The following is a 22,935-nucleotide window of genomic DNA, read 5'->3' on the forward strand; positions in this document are numbered from 1 at the left end:
TCTAAGTCAAACTCATGAAACACGCGCCAACATCAAACACGTTATATATTACATATTTTATAAGGTTATTAACTGAAATATTGTGGTGACACTAAAAGAAGTTTTTAAAACACCATGAAACAGCCTGCAGTAAAACCATAATCTCCCCAGTGGTGCCATAAACCAGTTAGAGGGTAATCATGGGAGATAAATCTCCATGATAAATTCATGACTCGAAAATAAACTTCTAGAGCTACCACAGCAACTCCTTACATGAGTATAGGCCTATATATTCAGTTTTGGAGAGTTATAAAAATAAAAATAAAAAAAATCATTTATTTGACAAACTTCTTACAGGGCCTAAGTCAGGTTGAATTTAAATTGGCTTAGTCTCTCTGGCAGCACCCAGGGGTGCTCAGGGTGAGGCACTCTGCCAGCAAAGGAGACGCAAATCCTGCAGATCAGACATCAAAGCACTGGAAACTGCACCCAGGCAGCAGCCAGACGAGGCAGCATGAATGAGACTAGACGAGACGGGCTACATGGGTTTTAAAACAGAGCTTATCATTTCTTAAAGGTTTGGGAACAAAGTAGTTGGACAACCTTTTTTTTTATTTTTTTTTTAATGTTATCATCAAAGAACTTCTCCCCTGATGAAACGTGGATTTTCCGAACTTGGCTTTATCCAAGTCTTATGTTTTAATCTAACTGCATAGGCTACATGCTCTGATTGTATTAGGATGGATCGCGTTGGAGGAGGTGTCCAGTTGAACTCACGGCTTGCCGCAGTCTCTCACTTAAATAAGTGCAGTCAAGTGCGGAGCTGAGTCTTGCAGTGTAAAACTACAAACGCACACCATTAACCCTTAAATGTTCCCTCTGCAGGCTACAGAGAACCCGAACTGCACAACCTGACGGATTCTGCAGCGTTTCTTTCCCCACCAACTAAAACAAACGGACTTATGTGGGGAGAATTCCGGGTTTACACTTTATTAAAGCACGTCTCGACTTATTTTCTGAACAAACCGAGACATGCAGACTGCCAACTTGTTTTCTGAACATTTTAACGCAAACGCAACCCAAGCTACAAAGTGTTTGGTTGAGCAAAACAACTTAATTGGTTCGCTTCTGACCGGGGGCATGTGCGGACCAGAGACTGTGGTCAGGTTTGTACCCACAGCGTAACTCCGAGACAGCGAGAAAGGAAAGTAATATTATGTAGCATGAAGCCATTAGAAACCAACTCGCACCGTTTGAAAAGCGTTATAAAGTTACTTTCTGTCATTTTTTTTTTTGAGTTAAACATTGTAGCGACAAGTGTCATAGAGACTTACCTTGAAATGCCCACAGCAGCAAGGTGCACAGCAGCGACGTGCGTCCAAATGTTATCCCGTCCATGGCCGCTTTACGAAGTTTTTCACGGAGGAGTATTCACTTTGTTTTTGGTTGAAAAGGGTTGGAAATGCGGCAGCAGCAGGTCTTCTTTCTTCTTTCAATGCTCCAAAGCTTTCTGGACTTCTCTCTCTCTCTCTCTCTCTCTCTCTGCAAAGGAGTGTCTGTCTCCCTCTCTCGCTCTCTCTCTCTCTCTCTCTCTCTCTCTCGCTCTCTCGCTCTCTCTCTCTCTCTCTCCACCTCACACTCACACACTCACAGAAATCTGATGCTGGTGGTAGTCTTCTTGGTTGATATATTTGCACAAAAGGTGACCCCCCCCTCCCTCCCAAGTACTCCCCCTCCCTTCCCCTCTCTCTCTCTCTCTCTCTCTCTCTCTCTCTCTCTCTCTCTCCACCTCAGTTGCAGTGAAAAGACCTGCTTGACTAATCGCATATAGGTCTACTGGGGCCCGCCAGATTTCTTTAAAGGAAGTTAAAAGTGATTTTTATCATGAGGCTCTCTGACTCATAGCTACTCCAATCACGCACCCTTAAGATAAAACAAGTAAAGTTGTATTAGGGTGTTCAAAATTCACTGAAAAACGAGAATTTAAACTTATGACTGCTCACATTGAACTCCTGGTTTTGTTATAAGCGGTTTCTTGACTTCTTCAGACCAGCAAGACACCAAAAGCAGCGTTAAATATTATTCATCTCATTCATTTTAAATTATGGAGATAATGGCAACTCATTGCCTAAAATAAGCTAAATAAAATGTGATCTTATTAAGTGGGGAATTGGAAAAAAATCAGTTTTGCAATTACTCGTTTTAATCTAATATAGCTAAAGGCTATAATTCATCTTGCAGGTAGTCGTCATTCAGATATCTTAATCTCAACTCATCAACCTATTACCTGCCCTTGTTAAACTTCCATCATGGACCAACCCCATTTTGCATACAGCTTAAAAAATCATTTTCATTTTCCAAAGTATCTGGAGGCCATTTTTCTTGGGAGTAAGCTAAGCTGTCTGTCATTGACAGACATACCATTCATTCCTAGACATGTAATCCCCTCAGAATCTCTTTGGGTATTTACAGGGAACAGTACCAGCTATTTGGGTATTACATACAGTATAGATATACAATTATCATGAGGGTCTAAGTGGCTTAGTCACCATGCTATAATACCAGTCTTATGGAGTCTGTATTGTGTGACCCATGAAGTTGATTTAGGCCAAATCCCATAAGCTTGGAGATGGAGAGCATAAACAGATGCCGGTCCCCAATAAGGTGGTTTCATAGACAGAGCGCAGAAGCATCATACTCACTCAATAACAGATACAAATCTGGGCAACCATCCCCTAAACACTGGAAAAATACAAATTTCCACCTACAAACACATCATATAAAAGTAGTGCCAATTGTCTATAAAAGGGAAAACATTTTAATTTTCCCCAAAATGTAATTAAAAAAGGGACACTTTCACATATTCTACATTCATTCGACATGAAGTGAAATGTTTCAAACCTTTTTTTGGTTCGAGTGATGATGATTACTTTTAGGATCAGCCATGTTTTGGTCTTGCCCCATTACTGATTACAACTCACAAAAATGAAAAAATACAGGATCTCAAACTATTAGAATATACCATAAGACCATTCAAAAAAGTATGTGTACAAAAAGTTGACCCTTCTGAAAAGTATTTTCACTCAGGCACTTAACACTTGGACCGGGCTCATTTTGAATGAGTTGCTTCATTAACGTGGCGTGCCAAGGTTGCTTTGATAGTGGCCTCAGCTTGTCTGTATTGTTGGGTCTGGCTGGTGTTTCTCTTCTTCCTCTTGGCAATACCCCAAAGATTCTCTATGGGGTTCAGGTCAGGCGGGTTGGCTGGCCGATCAAGCACAGTAATACCATGGTCAGCAAACCAGCTACCGGTAGTTTTAGCACAGTGGGCAGGTGTCAAGTCTGGAAAATGAAATCAGCATCTCCATAAAACTTTTCAGCAGACGGAAGCATCAGATGCTTAAAAATCTCCTGGTAGATGTCTGCTTTGACTCCGGACCCAGTGGACCAACATCAGCAGGTGACATGGCAGCCTAAATCACTGAATGTGGAGACTTCACACATGGCTTCTGACCTGAATTGTGAAGAGGAAGATGGGAGACACCAGACCCAACAATACAAACAAGCTGAATGCCGCCATGAAAGGTCAGAAGTCCAGTGTAAAGTTTCCACAGTTGGTGATTTGGGGTGCCATGTTATCTGCTGGTGTTTGTCGCTGTGATTTATCAAGTCCGGAGTCAACACAGCAATCTTCAGATTCAGATTCTGACAACTTTATTAATCCCAGAAGGGCAATTCAGTTTCACAGCCTACTGAGTCATTGAAAGAAACCAAGACAACATAAAGGAAACAAACACAGTCACAGCAGCATTCAGACAATTACATTCACATGTCAGTAACAACAATTCAACAGACGAACAGGCGCCGAATTAGAAGCCAGCGCTAGCAATCTAGAATTTCAAGCCATCATCTTTCAATCTACCAGGAGATTTGAGAGCACTTAATGCCTGCTATCAAAAATGGTATGAAGATGCTGATTTCATTTTCCAACAGCTCTTGGTACCTGCCAACAGTGCCAAAACTACCAGTAGCTGGTTTGCTGACCACGGTATTGCTTGATTGGCCAGCCAACACACCTGACCTGAGCCCCATTCAGAATCTACTGGGTATTCTTAGTAGGAAGAAGAGAGACATCAGACCTAACAATACAGGCGCCAAAATCAAAACAAACCAAAAGTTCTCCACAGGAGCTTTAAAGGTCAGAAGTGGTAAACCTTAATATTTACAATATGATCAGATAACTAGGTAAGATATTGATTTAAATTAACAATAATCAAAAATGTACTCTTATTGCTAGCTCAGCTTTTACCTCTACAGTTTGTCGCACCACATTATAATCAGGATCCCATATTTTTACTTGCTGACTCATTACTTTTGTTTCCTTATAGAAGTATCTCTTTTCTGTTGACAGAATTGGTTTGGTATTTGTCTCCTTGTTCGTAGTGCATCATTCCATGCACTAGCTTTTGGATATTTTTCTGGCGTTAGCTTGCGGTCGAATTTGACCAAGAGGCCCCTTTCACATAACACAAAGTCAACGGAGAGCCATATTTTCCCCTCACGCGTATGGCAAGATTTTGTCGAACTCTGCTTTTATGATATCAATCTTAGTTCACAAAAGGAACTATCAGCCAGTTTCTATCTTCTTGAGACAGCTTGGCTGTGGAGCGGAGCAGCGATATTTAATGGGCACACCCTGCACAGGTAATGATAGTCCCTTGCAGAGCAGTTGCATTCAAAGGCACACATTCCAAACATAGTTGGTCCAAAACAGCTGGTTAATATTTTCTCAGCCGTGTTCGAGGAGAAACGATACTTGTAACCTGCACCACTGCAGCACACACACAGAACAGTCATCTCGAAGTTGGGATCTCATAGATTAGCTGCCTTGAATACACACACACACAGCTGTTGTACACATATAACGAAGACCCTGACAGGAGTTTGTAAAGGCTTTAGCGTTTGACTGATAGTTTACCCTCAAACTGTTTCACTCTTTTTCCCTGTCTATTCCGAGCTATGACAGCCAGAGGGAATGAAAGCCTGACTATCTCACATCAATACAGCCACTCATCCCTGATATCGACCCGCTCATAATCAGCTCTCATGCTGTAGAGACAGGAGATCCACTAACAAGACTTCTGTCCTGTGGTGAAGGACTCAGAGTATGGTAACCCTCACACTGCCTTACATAAGACATATATCATGCCGCATAGCTGTGGCTAATGCTGATTTAGCCGAGTGCAGGGCGCCCTTACGTAAGGCGTTTTAGTCATACATACAGTAACTGCTGCTGTGATTTACTGTATTGGTTCATTACCTAATGGATTTGCAGGAGAGGGGAGGAGAGGTAAGCAAGGGTAGAAAAGGACAAGTAGACAGCTGAAGATGAATACAAAGGGAGAACTAAGACTACTCTGTTAAGACATTTGAAGTAAAGGGATGAGTTTGTGAGTAAGCAAAAAAAAAAGATTAGTCCTTCAAGCCATTTCAAAACATAAAATCAAAGGGTTTTACCGGAGTCAGTCTCAATCTCTACAAATGGCTGCTCATGCTCTCATAGGCGGAGTTAATGTGGGGTTGAAGAAAATGAGAGGGTTGCCCCGTACCAGATCGGTAAAAGCGGTGTCAGACAAGAGTAGTTGTCAAATGACAGGGTTGTCATCCTTCTTCAGACAAACTGTGTTTTGTGTTCAGTGACCTAATCCACTGAGAGCCGAGTGCTGCTCAGATGCTTTTATTTTAGGGGGATAACATTGCCTTCATTTTCAGGTTTACTGTGTGTAAACAAAAGTTATCATACTGCTATTATAATGTTGAGCAAATCATTTAATTGTAGACAGGCACCTACAAAATACACCTCTTATCATTCTTCATCCTTTCACTTTATTTTCACTATACTGACCAACTTCCCTCTGTCCAGTCCACTTCTTCTTTTAGCCCTTCTTTTTATGTCAAAAATACCACCATGAAGAGTCATGAAGTAAAGACGGAGTGAGTCAAATCGTCAGGGAAATCTGTTTAGAGCACTTTGTTAAGTAAATTCTAATATTGATTTTTTGGCACCAGCAATTCCATAATTGTATCCCACAAGAGGACCACAATATATTGCTGTGTCAACATTTTGTCCCACCCCTACTCTAGTAAACGCCAGTCTGCCGTTTGGTTCCTTACTAGATGGTGGAAGAGTTTAAGCAGCAGCATTTTAAGCAGCTCAGTGGGGTCAAGGTTGAAAGTTGAAAGACTAAGCCAGGTACCCCAGCCATAACACATATCAGTCTCCCCAGCCATGTCCTCCAGCTCCCCAACAAGAATTTAATATATTCCCAGGCCAGGTGGGACTAAATCCATCTGTAGTGTCCTGGGGTTCCCCCAGGATCTAAAGACAGACATGCCCAGAATACCTCAACGGGAAGACATCTAGAGGGTACCTTAAGCCTGAACTGCTCCAAGAAGCTCATTCTACCATAAAATAACTACAGTCCACAAGCATCATCCAAGCCACTAGGCCTGTAAAAAAGATTATTTTAGACCCTTGAGGAGAAGTCCCTGACCGTAGAACTGTCTGTTGACTGAAAAAATCTGTAGAATTAACCTTCAGGTTTATCCGACTTTTTAAAGAAGTCCAGCATGCCACAACATCTACCTGTTGATCCCATGGATAGTCACTTCTCTTCATGACACCAAGATACTTAAACTCTTTCACCGAGCACAACATCTGGTTTCCCACCTGATGCAGAAAATTCACCATGTAACAGCAGAGTGATAAGGGCATTTGAAGTGTTTACACTAATCCAAATGGCTTGACAGTACCACGCAAACAATCAATTTGTTCCCTCACTGTCATTGTCCAGTGTAAAATGTTTGAACTGTCTTACAAGCAAATACAACGTGGTTTATATCAATGGCTTGGTACGCAGACATTCCATATTCCTACAACACCCCCACACAATACACCCAGGGGGGCATTGTTAAAAGTCCACCAAACATATGGAGACTAGATGCTTGAACTCCCATGAACCCACCATATCCTTGCAAGAATACAATGCTGGTCCACTCTTCCATAACCAAGTTGGAATGTCTTTTGTTCCTCTTTAATCTGAAGTCTGACTATCTGCTGCATGAGACTCTCCAAAACCCTGATTTACTATTCTGCACAGGCTGGTAGGAGTGTCTTGATAGATTCATGACATAATGTTGCTAAGTGTACAATTTGGCAGGTAACAGAGGGCACAAAATGTATTAACTGATTTTTACACTCTACTCTCCTTCCTTGTCAAAACATTGGGCTTAACTGACTCATTCAACTGCTGGCAGTTGAGTCAGACATTTGGTCGCTATGCTAGAAATAGCTTTAAGTGGTTAGCTGCTAACCTCAAGCAAACCTGAGGAGATAGTTAGAGATGTCTGACTAGATAATTTCCATCTTCAGTATTGCAGATTTTTTAATTTCCAATACAAAGAGGAAAGTGAAGTCACTTCATGCCATTCACCACAATTATGCAACCTTCACATTATGCAGTACACCCCCCTCCCCCCCCCCTTAAGTCTTGTAAACAGACTTGATGTATCAGTAGAGTTGGCCTTGCAGGTATCTCCCAGACCAATAAAGTACATCCAGAAAATAAACATTATCGTTTGCACCAACTCTTTTACAGTAATCCTAATGAGACACAACATTTGTCAGTGGTGCTAGAGGTAAAGCCAGTGGATCAGCAAAGTCTTTGAAATAAATGTCTGGGAACATCAAAAAAAAACATTTTTGCCAATCTTTTCTGCAGATGTTGAAATATTTCATTGAAAAAGGTAAAAAAAAAAAAAAATGTGATCTGTTGATCCCATAAGAAGGAAAATCATGGAATTATTTAAATCTTTAGGGGTTATCCTCTGGGCATGATGAATATCTGCCCAGTTTTTCTTTCCAATGTAACACTTGGGTATTCCATTAAAACAAGAAAAAAGGTAAGAGACACCAAAGTGCTAGAAACCCCAGGGACCACCATAGTCATTAGGATTCATCCACTGGTTAGCATGAACGTCTTAAGAGGATTTCATGTCAGTCCATCCACCAGTTACTGAGACAAGGCTGTGGATGGATTGACAGGAAGAAGAGAATTATTGCCATTTATCATTCCTATAATTGTATAAAGGTCATAACATGTGAGCAAAACATATTGAAACTTGTCAGCCATTTTGGACTTCAAGGGAAATAACATCATGCAGTATACATATGACACAAGTTGTCACACCTTGCAAAATATAAATCAGACAGCCCACTTTATAGTCCCTTGTTTAAATGGTTAACAACCCCCACCCATGTCAAAAAGTGGGCTACCTGACATGGGGAATATCCGACACATCAGCCTAAAGCAAGGGGATAAAGAGAAACAGAGACACGGAGGCACTACAAAGGGAACCAGGATGTGTAATGAAAGAATAATGAAGAGAACAGATTAGAAGTGGAGGAGGAGGGGAGCACTTTAATTCCAAAGTCAGGGGATGGGTAACATTTTGCCCCGGGGAATAAAAGCAAAGTAGAGGCAGAGAGAGAAAAAGAGTGGGAGTGATAGAAAGTGAAGGTAGCTGTAATCTTGGATGAATTCTCGTGTCTGCTCCCAGGAAGGCAGTGAAGAATGAATGAAAGATAGGCCGCTGCTGCATCCCTCTTTGATCCATCTATTCTTTTCTTTCTCTTTTAGTCTCTTATTCTGTATGTGCTGTCCATCTTTGTCCAGTCTAATCTACCCATATCTCTTTTGGACCCCCCCCCCACACACACACACACACACACACACACACACACAATACACACACTTTTCCTCATATCCCATCCAGCTCTCATTCTGCTGCCTCCTCCCCTTCTTTCTTGGCCGCTTTCCTCCTGGCCGAGCTACAGACAATCACACAGCTGTTTTCCAGGCATTGATACACAGCAGAATGAGTCACAGTGCAGTGATTTGTGCAGTGATGTAGCTTTTCTTTGGGAATTCAACACTTCTGTAATGCAGATAACTTACATTTACTGCCAATTGGCTCTGATGATCAACATACCCAATACAGTGACAAAAATGAAGTAAGCATTATGAATCATTCTGACATCACTTTGTATTTTCTATCCCATCAGTTTTACTCGCCTTAGATGTCATAAATTGGATCACTCAGTGGGCCTATGCTGGGACTAAACCTTGTGTTCTCAAATGGGCATTTGCAATGTTGGTTATAACACAATCAAATGAGCTGCTGCTTGTTAGAGATTCACTGGGATCATGTCGTTTAATGTGTGTTATTGTCTATCACATTGGATTCTGACGTTACTGGGTGCCAGGCACAAAACAACCCACTCTGACAGTAACTATGTGGGAGGGAAATCTGTCATGCTCACTGTGGAAAGGGCCAAGAAACAGGAGATGATGCTGAACAATATGGGACTCAGGAACATGCACTGTGGGCCGATAGAGCAAGGCAGTGCATCATAAGAAGGTCAACTGGCAGCAGAGTTTAAAGGACCCCTCATCCTCAGACACACCCATCAATGTATTCAGTTTTCACAATTTTACATGGAGATTCAGACTACTATACACATTTACTCGCTCTTTCTCGTAAACTGTGCTTTAAAGGTCATTTCTTCTAAAGCTGAAAGACAAAGAGAGATGTATCGTAGTGAAACAGAATCCAACAGCTCCTGAATAATGACGCAGCTCCTACAACACTATCACGAAAGCTGTTGTGATTAAAGAGGGATACAGGGACATTTCCCAATTCACAGCTGTAAGCCCAGAATTCAAATAAAACTTGTGTCGCCTAATATCTCCAACAAGACTGGTCTGATCCCCTCAAGTCACTCACTAATTCAATGTCATAGAGATGTTCCCAAGCCTCGCAGAATATCATCTTTGGCGCAGCACAAATAACGCGTTTTGTAATTCTGTTTGCTCAATTCAAATTTGTTTTGTATTATTTGTCCTGCCAGGCTCATGAGGGAAACAGCCACGAGCCGCTGAAATCTGTCTCGCTTCTCTTCAAAGGCTAACACAGCCAACACACAGATGTTTTATTCCTACAAATGACAATTTTCTTTTTTTCAGAGTCAAGCATTTTGCTCTCCATTATAAGTCAGATTGAATTTGGTTTTTTTTCTGAGAGCACTATGTTGCTATTCCATAACCTGAAATGTGTAATTTTTTTATTTTCATAGTGGTACACTTGGTTTCAATAGCACCTAAATCCTAAATCTGGGGAAAAGGGCGTTCAGGTATGCAGCTCCGTTTTCTTGGAATCGGTTGCAAGATACTCTAAATCTTCGGGATCTGGTTTCCTTGGATGTTTTTAAAGTACTTCTAAATGATCTGGAGGCAGGTATATCTGACTGTAGATGTTTCAACTGACTCTTATTGCCCTTTTTGATCCCTTGTTGTTGACGATTTATGACTAATGTTGATGAATGGTTCTTATATTTTGTGAATCCTTTATTTATGTTCATTATTGTTCAGTGTTTTATGTCTGTAAGAAAGTGAATTGTGCTGCTGCCTGTCTTGGCCAGGACGCTCTAGTAAAAGAGATTCTTAATCTCAATGAGACTTTTCTTGGTTATTTAAAGGTTAAATACAATTTTAAAATGTTCATCTCTAGTGTCTTCTGATTTAATTTCATGTTATTTCTGTTGCTGAAGTGAAAGCTGACATTTTGATTTCTTAATTCCTTGATTGAGTATTTTCTAATTCAAACTGTATTTTAGTCACAGTTTAATGTCAATTTACAAAAAGAAGCTTTCCTCCTGGAAAAATAAAGCCAGGCTGTAAAAAGGGAGGATATGCTGTAGTTTAATGAGCTTCAAGAGCAAAATGATTAAAATGTGACTTTCCTACAAAACTCTAAATTAAATATTTCTATATTGTTACTCTTTTTTTTTTGCAGCTTCCTCTTTTATGCTGTTGAACTGCAGTTGGCTTTTCTTTAGCCGTCTCTTTTCCGTAATGCATTTAAGCGCGGCTTTTCAGAGGAAAATTAATTAGGAATCAGCTCTTTGCCTTCAAAGTCTCCGTCGTCTCTGCACTGCACTTTCTGTTGCTGACAAACAGACACACACACTCACACACTCACAACCCTCTGTGCCTGCTGGGGAGTGTGGACTTATCGTTCCTGCACGAACCTCGACGTTGGCGTCGTCTCTGCACTCAAACCCGCAGGCTTTGGAAATGAATACATAAACCATTTTATAGAATATTAATCATCCCTCACCCTGAATGAATTGCAGGCAATTGCATTTTCTAAGTGTGTCAGCCTCAGGTTGACGATTGGAATATGTAAGTGTTACTACCCCTTTCCAACTTAAGTGATGTAGTTATTTGTGTGGGCACATTCTTATTTGCATTTATTTATGCTTTTCTTGTGGGTTTCAAGATGTGACCTAAAGCTATGTTACTCTGTTTAAAAGCCACTTTGCTGTGCACACACACACACATATTCTAGTGCATACTGACTTACTTAACATGGTCAACCTAAGATCAATACCAAGAGGATTTTCAACGTAAACTCAGAGAGAAAAAAACCTGCTTTAAAAAAAGAAGAGGCTAACACAATTTTCAATGTCTTTAAAGCTCCTGTAAGGAACTATAGTTTGTGTATTTTGGTGCCCCTTGTGGACAAAGGGGTATTACTCATCTCTTTGCTGTTTTTTTCCTGTGCATGTGAAGGTAGTGTTTTTTGGGTGGATGGGGGTGGGGGGTTATCAAAAGTCTCATCCTGCTGTCTTATTACAATCAAATGTATCACGTATCAACAATCATTGCCATGGTAAATGTAAACAAAGGCTGTTTGGGCAGCAAGCTGTCAATGACTGTATCTGACACCAGTGCTTTCAGACATTAATTATAAAAGTTTTTTTTTTTGTTGTTTTTTTTAAATCAATCTTGACACTGACTGTCTCAACGTTTTGTCAGCCATGAGGCGATATCGGTATAATTTCAGTCAACCAGCTTAAGACTCCTTATAGGAGCTTTAAAGAATCAATTTATGTTATTTAGTACATTTTTTTTCTATCTAAACTTGTGACTTGCATTCTATGTTCTCTTCTTTACATGTTGTAGCTGAAATTCTAAAAAGTGGAAGGAAAAACCCAATTACAGCAGCCAGGCACAGATCCAATAATTTCTATGATTGAGTAGCATGTAACCGTGTGGAATGAGTCTTTGTAATCTGTAATACAAGGGTCCTAAAGAGACTATAATTCACAGTCAATGCAAGAGCTCATTATCAAAGTGTCTGAGCTCCACTTCTGTTTATTTCTATGCTTCTATAAAGCTGCCTGATCTGTTTTTCCACCTTTTTGTGCATGTTTGTGTCTGCTGCGGCCCTTAAGCGAGGGACCCATCTGTGTGTGTCCAATGAAGCCTGAATCATTACATCTCTACTGATGTGGCCCCCCCACGATGGGGGCCAAGAGCAGGCCGTCCCCTTGAGACACACTGTCCCAGACTGTCTCTTTCCCATAGTCTCACACAGGCACATGCACACACAAAAGGCACAAGTCCAATTGATCTACTGACCAACATACAGATCCAACACCTTCATCCATCTCTCCCCACTTCAACTCCCCTCCCTCCCTCCCTCACTGTCTCCCCCCCCTTTTGAAAACTACCTCTCTCTCTCCCCCTTCTCCTGCCCATAATGGGGGGTAATTATGGCATTATGACCACAATGACTGAGTAGTGGGGGCTGAGGAACCGTGACACACGCTCACGCACCACGGCCAAGTGTTGCCATCAATACAGACTTCTGTGACTCTGCAGGAGGGCATTAAGAGGGAGAGAGGGGGAGAGGGCAGAAAGGGAAAAGGAGGGACGTGGGGGGTAAAAAAGTAAGAGGACTGTGAAGAAAGAGGAAAAAGCATTGGGGGGCTGTCGGAGGTGTGGAGAGTCAATTAGTGTAAAAAAAAATAAAAAAAGAGGATGGGGACGAGCTCAGGTCTATCAGAGGGAATGAAGAACAGGATAGAGAGAGAGAGAGAGAGAGGGAGTACAGCCAGGATCAAAAGAAGAGAGAGACTGATGTGGTTCAGACGGAGAGAGGAAAAAAAGGAAGGTGAACGGCAGAAAGCAAAGGCTTCGGTCAATAAAAGCAAAAGCGAGCACCCCTCTGACCAGCCACGCAGTTTGTCTAGCTTGGCTCGCCTGGCATGATGAGATTTGCAGTGGGCGGCCAATGGGATCTGAATGGGTAGCGAGGCGGTTTATCACGCCGCTGTGGCAGAGGAAGAGGAGCCAGCCACGTGTGCAGAAAAAGAAAAAGGTGGAGACTTTTTAATAACACTTACTTCTAGCTGATTCACCCTCATAGACAAGGAGCAGGGTTTATGATAATTAGCCATTTCTGAAATTTGAAGCAATTTGTTATTCAAGGAGTGGAAGATGACAGTTGGCATTAAATATTTAACAGGCATATTAAGTGGTCAACACATTTTGTCACACTTCATTGCCTCCTCATGAGCAAATTATTTGGCTGCTGAGCTCGCCCGTTTCAATCAATATCTGTTTTTGTAATCAATTGTGCAGCAGATGGTTTTTGGCCGTAAATGGGATTCGACTGAAACTTGAGCGGCCAGCTATGCGGCACTCAAGCGGAGCGCATTAGGCCCCCCCCCCACCCCCCAACAACAATGGCATCAATTAGGGTGTGTGTTTGTATCTGTGCCCATGATAATGGATGCTGCTGGTAGATCATATGACTACACAAAGTCCAAAACAGTTCCTCCATGTGACTCAGCTCCTACCGCTAATCAGAAGCCTGATGTCATCAACAAGGGCCTGGCTGTTGGTACACACGCTAACTTATGACCAAGTGGTCCTTAGTCATCACTATGTGGGTCTGAGAAAGAGTGACACATTATGACCTTCAGCAGCGCTTATTTCAGGTCATAATGTGTCATAAAGCACACACACAGGAACTGTATGAAAGTGAATCTTTGATTTTGGTTTACTGACGTTTTTCTCTCTCCATGGAATGAATCAGCTTTGTGTCACTCTGTTCTGCATTGATTAACCAGAAGACATTGATGTGAAAGGGATTCTGGCCTCAAAGCACTTTGAATTAAATTGAATGCATGGCCTTCATGTTTTTTTTGTTTTTTTTCACACAACATTGTAATCTCTTGTATTTAATCTCAATAATAAGCAGGGTCAGATCCCATAAGGTCACATTGAATTAATAACTGAGGATGAAAAAGTTAGAATGTCCAAACGGCCCTTCATTTTCATCCTATGCAATACTTACAGTGCAGGATGTTTGTATGTATTTATTTGTGTGTAGGTTTGGTTTGTAATGTAATACATGTGTGTGAACTTTTCTTTGTACTGCCATGAAGACTTTCCAGTGAGGTTTCCTAAAATAGTGAAATGTGTTTCATGTTTTTGTAATTAACTTACTTAAGACTAAATTAAGACATTCTGCAAAATTTGGCTAATTGCTGATAGGATGATTAATGTGCACTGTCCTAATTCAATAAATAAAGACACATACTAATTAAACTCTAACAGCAAAGCCAGTCTCACTATGAGTGTCGTATTGCACTGCTCTGTGATAAACTGCTCTAGTTGGAGCCATGGCCTGTTGTTTGATTGATGGACAGTCTTTGCTTGCAGTTTTCTCTTGTTTTTGTTCTTGTTTGGAAGGTTTTTCTGACCCACAAAAAATGTTTCATCTCCCTCTGTGCTCGTCCTTAAACAATGAATGACAATGGCGTGGAACTAAATGATTTCCTCTGCAAGCAACTGTTGCTTTCATTCATCACACAGTCTTTCAGGCCTCTATCTCTGTTGCCCCCACCTCTCTTTCTGCTGCCCATCTCTTGTCTGATTGCACGCTCAAGAAAAAAAAGTCAACTCTTGCTAATCTGCATACAGAGCGCCTTGGTTCCAGCTGTGAACGGAGGATTGAAATGGAAATGGGAAGGGGAGAAAGAGCAGATTACGCTCCTCCAACCCGTGCACCGCCTTCTGGCTGGCCCACCGGCTGAGCAGAGAGAGAAAAGGGGACGTACTGTAGGTGGTGGTGGGTGGGTGGCTGATGGGGGCTAAAAGGGAAAATGTAGGGAGCGGGGTTAGACAGGAAAAAAATGAAGCGGAATAAAGATTGGTGATATAATTTGGGGTAAAAGTTAAGAAGACAGAGAGGACAGGCCTGGTTGAATAATCTCCTCTGAAAGGGCAGAAAATGTTGTCAAACTTCATCCAACTGTCTCAAAGGTGCACACGTACACACACGCTCTAAAGGAACAGACAAGATTCATGTGAATAAACTCAGACTGACCTCATGGCAACAGACCTTGAATTTCAGCAGCTGGTTTGAAAACGCAGACAGGCAGAGAGAGAAAGAGATGATGAAGTGTACGTGTAACATTATACAATGTGCTACAAAAAGCACAGAGATACTCACACTTCTGACAGGCATGCAAGGTTTGTCTGAAAGATAGCGGGAGTTCAGGACACTTGCTGCATTGTACTGCAGCAGAAATAACAAAAGGGTTTGACAGCGAAGAACAGTTATGAGAAGAGCTTCACTTAGCAGGTGAAAAAAAATCAACATGGCATTCTGGAACAATTAGAAAGAAAAAAAACGTTTTCTTCCCATTAACACATACACTAACCCTGGTAATGTTGGATATTTTTTTTTTGTGCAGCACATGTTTGAACCCAAACAGCTAAATGCTTTCACCCAGACTTTATCCAGCCTTTCACTACAAGCCTTAAAAGTCCACAGGTCAGGGTGATGTGTGAACACAGCAGGACAAATTCTGGAAGATTGACTATAGCTGTTTTCACATAATATGCACTCCTAAATATCTAAATAATTTTAGGAGGACTGCTCCGGATATTCTCCTGACCTGGCTGGTTACGTAAATTCACAACGGGAGACTATCTCTGTCAAACAGGAGGGACATTTAAAAAAAAAAAAAAAAATGAAACGGAAGGAGAGGACGAAGTAACAGAGTACGCTATATGATGATATAATGAGAATATTTGCCTTTATATCAATGCAACGTGTAGTTCAACAGAACCACACTATCAACAAAAGAGCGGAGAAGAACAGTTCGGCAGGAGACACTCTGATGAAGTCCGAGTGAAAATTTTTGTTATTTGTGTTTAAACATACAGCTCCTCCTGCAAATATTTAGATCGCTTTTCAGGAGTTTTCCCATGAGTGGGAGGGGGTGATGATGTTTATATCACGCCATCGAATGGAAACCGGTGGGATCATCACATAATGAGCCCGCTACATCCTTTATTGATGTTGCATGCCAATATGTTCATTACCAATCTTTAAACGATATGTGTGAACATGTCCAATCACACATAGCGTTAATATAAAGGCTAAATCACAGCGTTAAGGTCTCCCAGCTAAAATATTGCAAAACTGAGTTCCACAGCATCCTTTTTGACATCCTGCCTGATGAGACACATCCAACATCAAAAATCTCCTTCTGTGAGGGACATGTGTGAAAGGGCAAGTCAGATTCCCTTATGTGAAAGAGGCTATTGATTCTTAATATGACTTTTGTTTTTATTGACACAAATAGCAATGAACAACAACAGATTTATTTTTTACAATATTTTAGTGAGATTGAGGTGTGCACACTTTCCAAATGTCAGGGGGCCTGCCAGTTTGCTGCATTGCTATTCATGGAATTCCTACATCCTGGTGCTACAGCAGAGTGTCGGGTATTGACCTCAGCTGGGGGAGCCAGATGGGAGGACAAAGAGAGAGGGGGAAGGAAAGAGAGTGAGGGTGTAAAAAAAAAAAAAAAAAAAAAGTATAATGGAAAATGACAAACTGAAATAATTGGAAGAGAAAATGAGTCTGAGAGAAACCAGAAGAACAATTTCTCTATTAGGACCCACAGAGGCATGACCCCGTGCTCTGCTGCATGCCTGGGTTTGCCAAGCCTCGAGGCAAGTGCATAATTTTAGCCTAATGTTTTACCAAACCTCTACCACAGCAGGACCCGGCTGTTAAATGAAACTCTCTCACAAGACGGGTCCCTATGGTGGGCTGGATTTCCACAGAGAAAAAGTCAGTTTTCTATGATTGTTGTCAGAGGTCAAATACAGCATTTAGTCTCGGCTTCTCTTAAACCATGAACCCCTAAATCCAACAGGTCCCACATGGTACCCAATCACAGCTGACAAACCAGCACTTGACTGTATTTGGTGTCATTATGTTTAATTGGAAAGTTTATTTTTTTGTGTGAAATGTGCAGAAATCTGCATTTGCTCCACTTTTTACAAAACAACAACATTCATTCCTTCCTTACAAGGACAGAGCAGAGTGAGGAGGTTTTTTTTAGGCGATGTTTTGACAGAGAACTGTGAGTAAAGAGAAGAGAAAGCTTTGAAAGCAGCTCAGCAGTTAATATGATTTCTGCTAACACAGTCTCACCTCTCTGTCACACTGTTTCCACACGCACCCATTTACACAGGCAGTGTCTGAGGTTTTTCTCTCTCTCTCTCTCTCTCTCTCTCTGTCTCAGACACCTTCCCCTGTCTGTCTCTCTCACACAACTTCCTCTGTCTCTCTGCCCCACATACTGTATCTTCTCCTGTCTCTCCAGCTCTGCCTCCCACATCTTCCTGTCTCTTTCCGTCTCACATCTTCCCCGATCTCTTTTCTCGATGAGACGTGCACACACACACACACACAAAGAGACGACGAAAGAAGACAGTAGCCCATTGACAACAGTGAAGGATAGTCAATTTTATCTATATCTCTTCAGGGAGGGAAGACACACAAACAAAAGCTCAAGATTTCCGGAGGCCAAGGTTACATTTTTTTAAACAATTATGTGCCCGGAATCTATGAAAAGTATGAAAAAGATAAAGACAGAGACATGCAGACGAGACGGGTCAAAATAGTTGATTTAAAAGAAAAATGACAAGAGTTTAGTAGTAGAGAATACAGGTATGGTGCAGTATCATAGGTAGGACATGGAAAAGAAGAGAAAGACAGGAAGACGTGTTTGAAATCTTCCAGAAGGGGAGAGGACATCAGATTGAGTTTGGGAGGTCGCAGTATATAAAAAGAACAGTACACCACCCAGAGCACAACAGCAACCGGAAATGAGTTCCTTAACCTCCGACACACACTCACAAGTACACACACATTCAAACACAGCGCACCTGGGGCTGCTGTCGTAAATAGAAGTCCAGGAGATAGCACATGCACAGTTACTACAGCCCATCTTGTACAATTGCTGTGACACTCTGCTGAATCTGTGCAGCTCCACAGCTTCATTTAATTACCAACGAGAAATTGAATTACGAAACATGTTAGAAAGTCACAAGATAATCACACCGAAGCTATAGACACACAGGCTGCATGTGAGGGGTCACTGTAGGTTTTCCATTTAGACTTAATGTGGATATAGAAACAATCTGCGATGACTAGAGACACCAACAGAAGCTGTGTTCACACATGCACTGCTGGGGTCGTAGTCACAAAGTTTCCTGGGACAGAGTGTGGCTCCTCGTGACGAGAAGATTCTGTCTTTCTTTCCCCTTAACCTTAAGACCGGATCCTGGTGAAGAGTGAAGTTATTAACAAAAGCATCTTCTCCATTAAGAGAGCCCCTAAGGGAAATTAAACTGAGTGAGGAGGACTTTTAAGAGAGGCTTTAGAATTTCTCAAGCAGAGGGTAAGATGTTGGAAAGACAGAGAGATCTCTGGTACAGCTAACGGGGATCCTAACAAATAAACAAATGGGAAACAAACCATGAGCAAATCAATAAAACCTTTCTATCGGCGTGATTAGAGGCTACTCTGCAGGTGTTGTCAAAAAAATTCTAGGCTATATGCTTTTTGGCGTATAGTTTGTTTAACAGAGATATTGATTGATATTTTTCACAATGTCTGACTAGGTTCTGTGATCAGGCCGATCGATTTTACTGTCCTCCTGTGCCCTGGGTGTGATGTAACAGCTTGCCAGGAGGGTTAAAACCCGCCTCAGCTCCAGCTCTCAGCCTGTCTTTAGGTTGACTGAAAGTTAGGCTGAGACAGGATTTCCAGCATGGTGACAGCCATCGATGGGACTCCAAAGCCCCCTGCAGGAACAGATCACTCAGGCTTCGTCCATTAATGTTTAGTCTATGATCATACCCAACAGAGGGGTCAACCATGCCCCCTCATGAAGATGAACTTGTACTGTATGTCCCTTACCTGTTCAGTCAAAAAAAAAAAAAGCTTTGTAAATTCAAGATAATTGAAGATGAAGTTGAATAGTTGAAAAAGAACATACTGGCAAACAGAAAGAAGTCTGAAGCTGCTGTTCATGTGATATACATGTCATCAGCCATGCTGGCTCACTGGTGGTGAACTTCCCTGATTATTATCTCTTGCTGTGCTCACTCATTAGCTCATCCCGTTCCATTCCAGTCAAAGGTTTTACCAAGGGGCTGGCAGGAAAGATGTCCGGTGATGTCGGGTTGAAACATTCTGCCGTTTGCATTTAAATATGCAACTCAACACCCAAAAAGGATTTCAACATTTAAAGGAGTTTTGTGCATTTGTAATGACACCTTTGGGTTAAACAGGCAAAAAGGAAAAAATACTCAAACTGTCTACTTCCAACATTTTATACTTGGCTGGTTGTTGTGTGGAAGCTGTTTTTTTTTATTTTTTATGTACAATAAAGTATAAGTAGATGAGATATGAGTACACTTGCTTTGGTTTCTTGTAAAGATAAATGTTTTATATTTATAAATGATGTATGGGTACTAAGGGATAAAGGATAAGGGTGAAGAGGAAAAAATAGAGGGAAGAGTGGGAACACAGACACAGACAATAGGGAGGTTGAAAGAGGAAGATGATTAGAGCGATGAGGTGAGACTGTGGAGGATTGATCAGATCAGAGGAGGGAGAGGGGGGGGGGGGATTCAGAAGGACCAGATGAGGGGAGGAAAAGTCAGACTAAGTTAGCTTGTTCAAAAGTAAAAAAAAAAAAAAAAAAACTTGATGAAGCCAGACATAGAGCTTAGAGCTAGGCTAGCAGCTGTGTAAGACATTACTTGAGCTGACATTAGCATCAGAATATTTTCAGCAATGGCGATAACTAGACGGTATAATTCCAATGTTCACCTTACAGGCTGAGCCCCTCAGCATGCAGACATTTCTAACAGGCACTCGACTCTGAGTACAGCTAAGGATGATAACACTATGATGATTTTAGCAGGTATTCGATCATATATTAGAGTGTTAGAGCAGTGAACATTTGACTAGCTGATGGTCGCAAATAGTTTAAGAATTCATCCTGATGGGAGCATGAAGTCTGTACCAAATGTCATCAGCCTTTGAGCATTTCACTCAAAAGATTCAGCGATAATGGTGCTACATATTCACATGTGGATAATGAGGTAAAATAAGTTCAAAGTCAAAGGATGCATGACTTTGGAAGCACATTTCTTCTTAATTTTCTCAGGTGATGGTCATTTTCAACATAAATTCAATGTTCACATTTTTGGCTCTCGAGGAAAAATGATGGGGCCATTGAAGTCTTCAGGATACGTTGCACATTTAAGGAACCACAACTGTATACATTTCACAATAATCCATACAACTGTTGTTGTGAGTCATTCCACATGCAACAGGGGAAAGCCACAGAGTATCTAAAATCATGTTGAATTTTAATCTTAGCACCAGGAATGTCATGACCATCAATCTACTATAGGTGTCTGGATATTTTAGCGTTGACTCTCCGTCTGAGACACTTTCATACCTGGTGCCATGACATTAGCGGGGCTAAAAAAATGCAATGTGCCAGAGTGGTGACCTGTGAATTTATCGTCTTTGCAGGTAAAAGCATGAAATCACACGTTATTGCTACAAATTGGAAATCGTCTCACCTAAACTGTGTGAACATCTTAAGTGAAAATCGAGGAGTAAATCTTGCAGATATTTCTAACTTTGTGTTTTCTAGTAATTGTGAAAGCCTATTATTTTGAGAATGATTATAAACACTTATTGGATTTGACTTGCTGATCTTGCAGTACACTCTCTGCCACAACCTAGATATATATTAGCCCGGAATTGATTTCCTCCAGCTTGATACCGCCATGACACTGAAGATTTTCAGCCAAACACACAAGCTTATCTAGCATGACGTGACACTCACACATGGGAGTGTAAGGTAAGCTCAACAAATCATTTCAAATTAAGCATGCTAGAGAGGATCTCAACCAACATTAAATCTTAGAAATATTCCCACAGGCTTACACAGGACAGAGACCTGTCGGGGCTGTCACCGATACAGGGGCCTGCTGAGTTCACTTCATACATGTCCTGGGTCAGTTTTTTGACACCTCTGCTTGGCGTCTCTTTGGAGGTTTTCACTCCCTCCTGCAGAGGCACAGACGGATATAGGGAGACTGTGTAAAGAGATAGCGAAAATGATGAAGCACAGAGCCACAAACACACACTTCCACCTATCTCAGTCTGTCACTGTGTCAACTAACTCGGTGTCAGACTGGTGTCTCGCTGTCTCCCTCTGTCACTCTTTTGTTCTGCGCTGAAGAAAGCGCAGGGCCGCAGCATCAAAGTATGAATGCCTTGAAAGCTGTGATCTGAGCGTGCGCGGCCACAGCATAGAACTCATACAGCCAACACACACACACACACACACACACACACACACACACACACACACACACACACACACACACACACACACACACACACACACACACACACACACACACACACACACACACACACACACACACACACAGAGAAGGCACACTGTGCAATTCACTGAGTCTGGCTTTGTAGACAGCATCTGTTCTGCGCCCTGTCATCCTCCCTTTGCACCCCACCCTCCATGACAGGTGGAGGGGATTCAGCCTCACGATCTAAGGAGACACACACACACACACACACACACAGCTCAGTCCCCCAAAAGTCACTGACACATGGTGAGTATTTCCCCGACACACACACACACACACACACACACTCGTATCCACACACCTGCTATGGGCCAGAGCTACAGTGCCCTTTGGTGCCAGTGAGGCTGAGCAGCACGCTGCATGTTTACACCACCTGCTCTCCGGCCAAACACAGTGTGAGGGATTAGAGCTGACAGCACACAGAAGAACAGCAACACAGCGGACAGATGTATGGAAGACCATCGAACTATCTACGATGTCAGAGGGGTCAAACTTATTCTTTCTTCAACACGCACAAGAAAAACACCAAACTCACCGATCAATCAGCATCTACACTCCCTGCTGGGACAGATAAAGGTGTAAACAAGCTTCTTGTAGCCAGGGAGTTTTCTCCCCTCACAGACTTGTAATTCAGAGGAGAGCGGCTCAGCTCTGTGCTAAAATAACATGGACCTTTTGGCCTTTGACTAATTTCTATAAACACAGTCCTGCAGATTAGGGCTGACCTACACAGCAGAGCATCAACACAACACAGAGGCCTCTACATCACATCTGCTCTGCAACTACTGGCTTCTCAAGTGAGACTGAGGAAACTTGAGTTGCGAAAGATATCAACATTTTTATGTTGACAGGAAAGAGCTTCACGCCAAAGCACTCTATGATCGGAACAATGTTTTGAATACACACAGCGGAAAGTGAATGAGATTGAGGTTTCGAAAGTCTTCAATAACTGAAAGGAAACGAAGGATCATGCTTCTGATAAGCAGTGACGTATTTGAGAAAAGCATTGTGTTGAGCGACAGGAAGGGCTGATGTTATCTTGGCTGGGCCAGATCTGTCTCAGCTTTTCTAAGAAATCTCAGTAAACTCCAAAATGCCAGACTGGGAATGCTGGGAAACTTCTTGAGGCATGTCATGTCTTCTGAGGAAAACATGCCAAGGGGCATGGAGCTGTGGGCTGACAGTGTGTGTGTGTGTGTGTGTGTGTGTGTGTGTGTGTGTGTGTGTGTGTGTGTGTGTGTGTGTGTGTGTG

General features: G+C 41.9%; 1 protein-coding gene across 2 annotated transcripts in view; it reads right to left on the bottom strand.

The window, feature by feature from the left end:
• The window catches only part of bcam (basal cell adhesion molecule (Lutheran blood group)), a 55,197-nt gene extending 53,624 nt beyond the window's left edge, over nt 1-1,573 (bottom strand). The window contains exon 1 of one of the 2 annotated variants that reach the window (XM_020650361.2): nt 1,314-1,573. In XM_020650361.2, coding sequence (XP_020506017.1) covers nt 1,314-1,377 — 64 coding nt within the window. In that variant the 5' untranslated portion in view covers nt 1,378-1,573. The remainder of the gene's footprint in view (nt 1-1,313) is intronic. The other variant, XM_020650362.2, reaches the window with a different exon arrangement.
• Nucleotides 1,574-22,935: the final 21,362 nt, after the last annotated feature.

This window comes from Labrus bergylta, chromosome 8 (assembly GCF_963930695.1).
Source record: "Labrus bergylta chromosome 8, fLabBer1.1, whole genome shotgun sequence".
Classification (NCBI taxonomy): domain Eukaryota; kingdom Metazoa; phylum Chordata; class Actinopteri; order Labriformes; family Labridae; genus Labrus; species Labrus bergylta.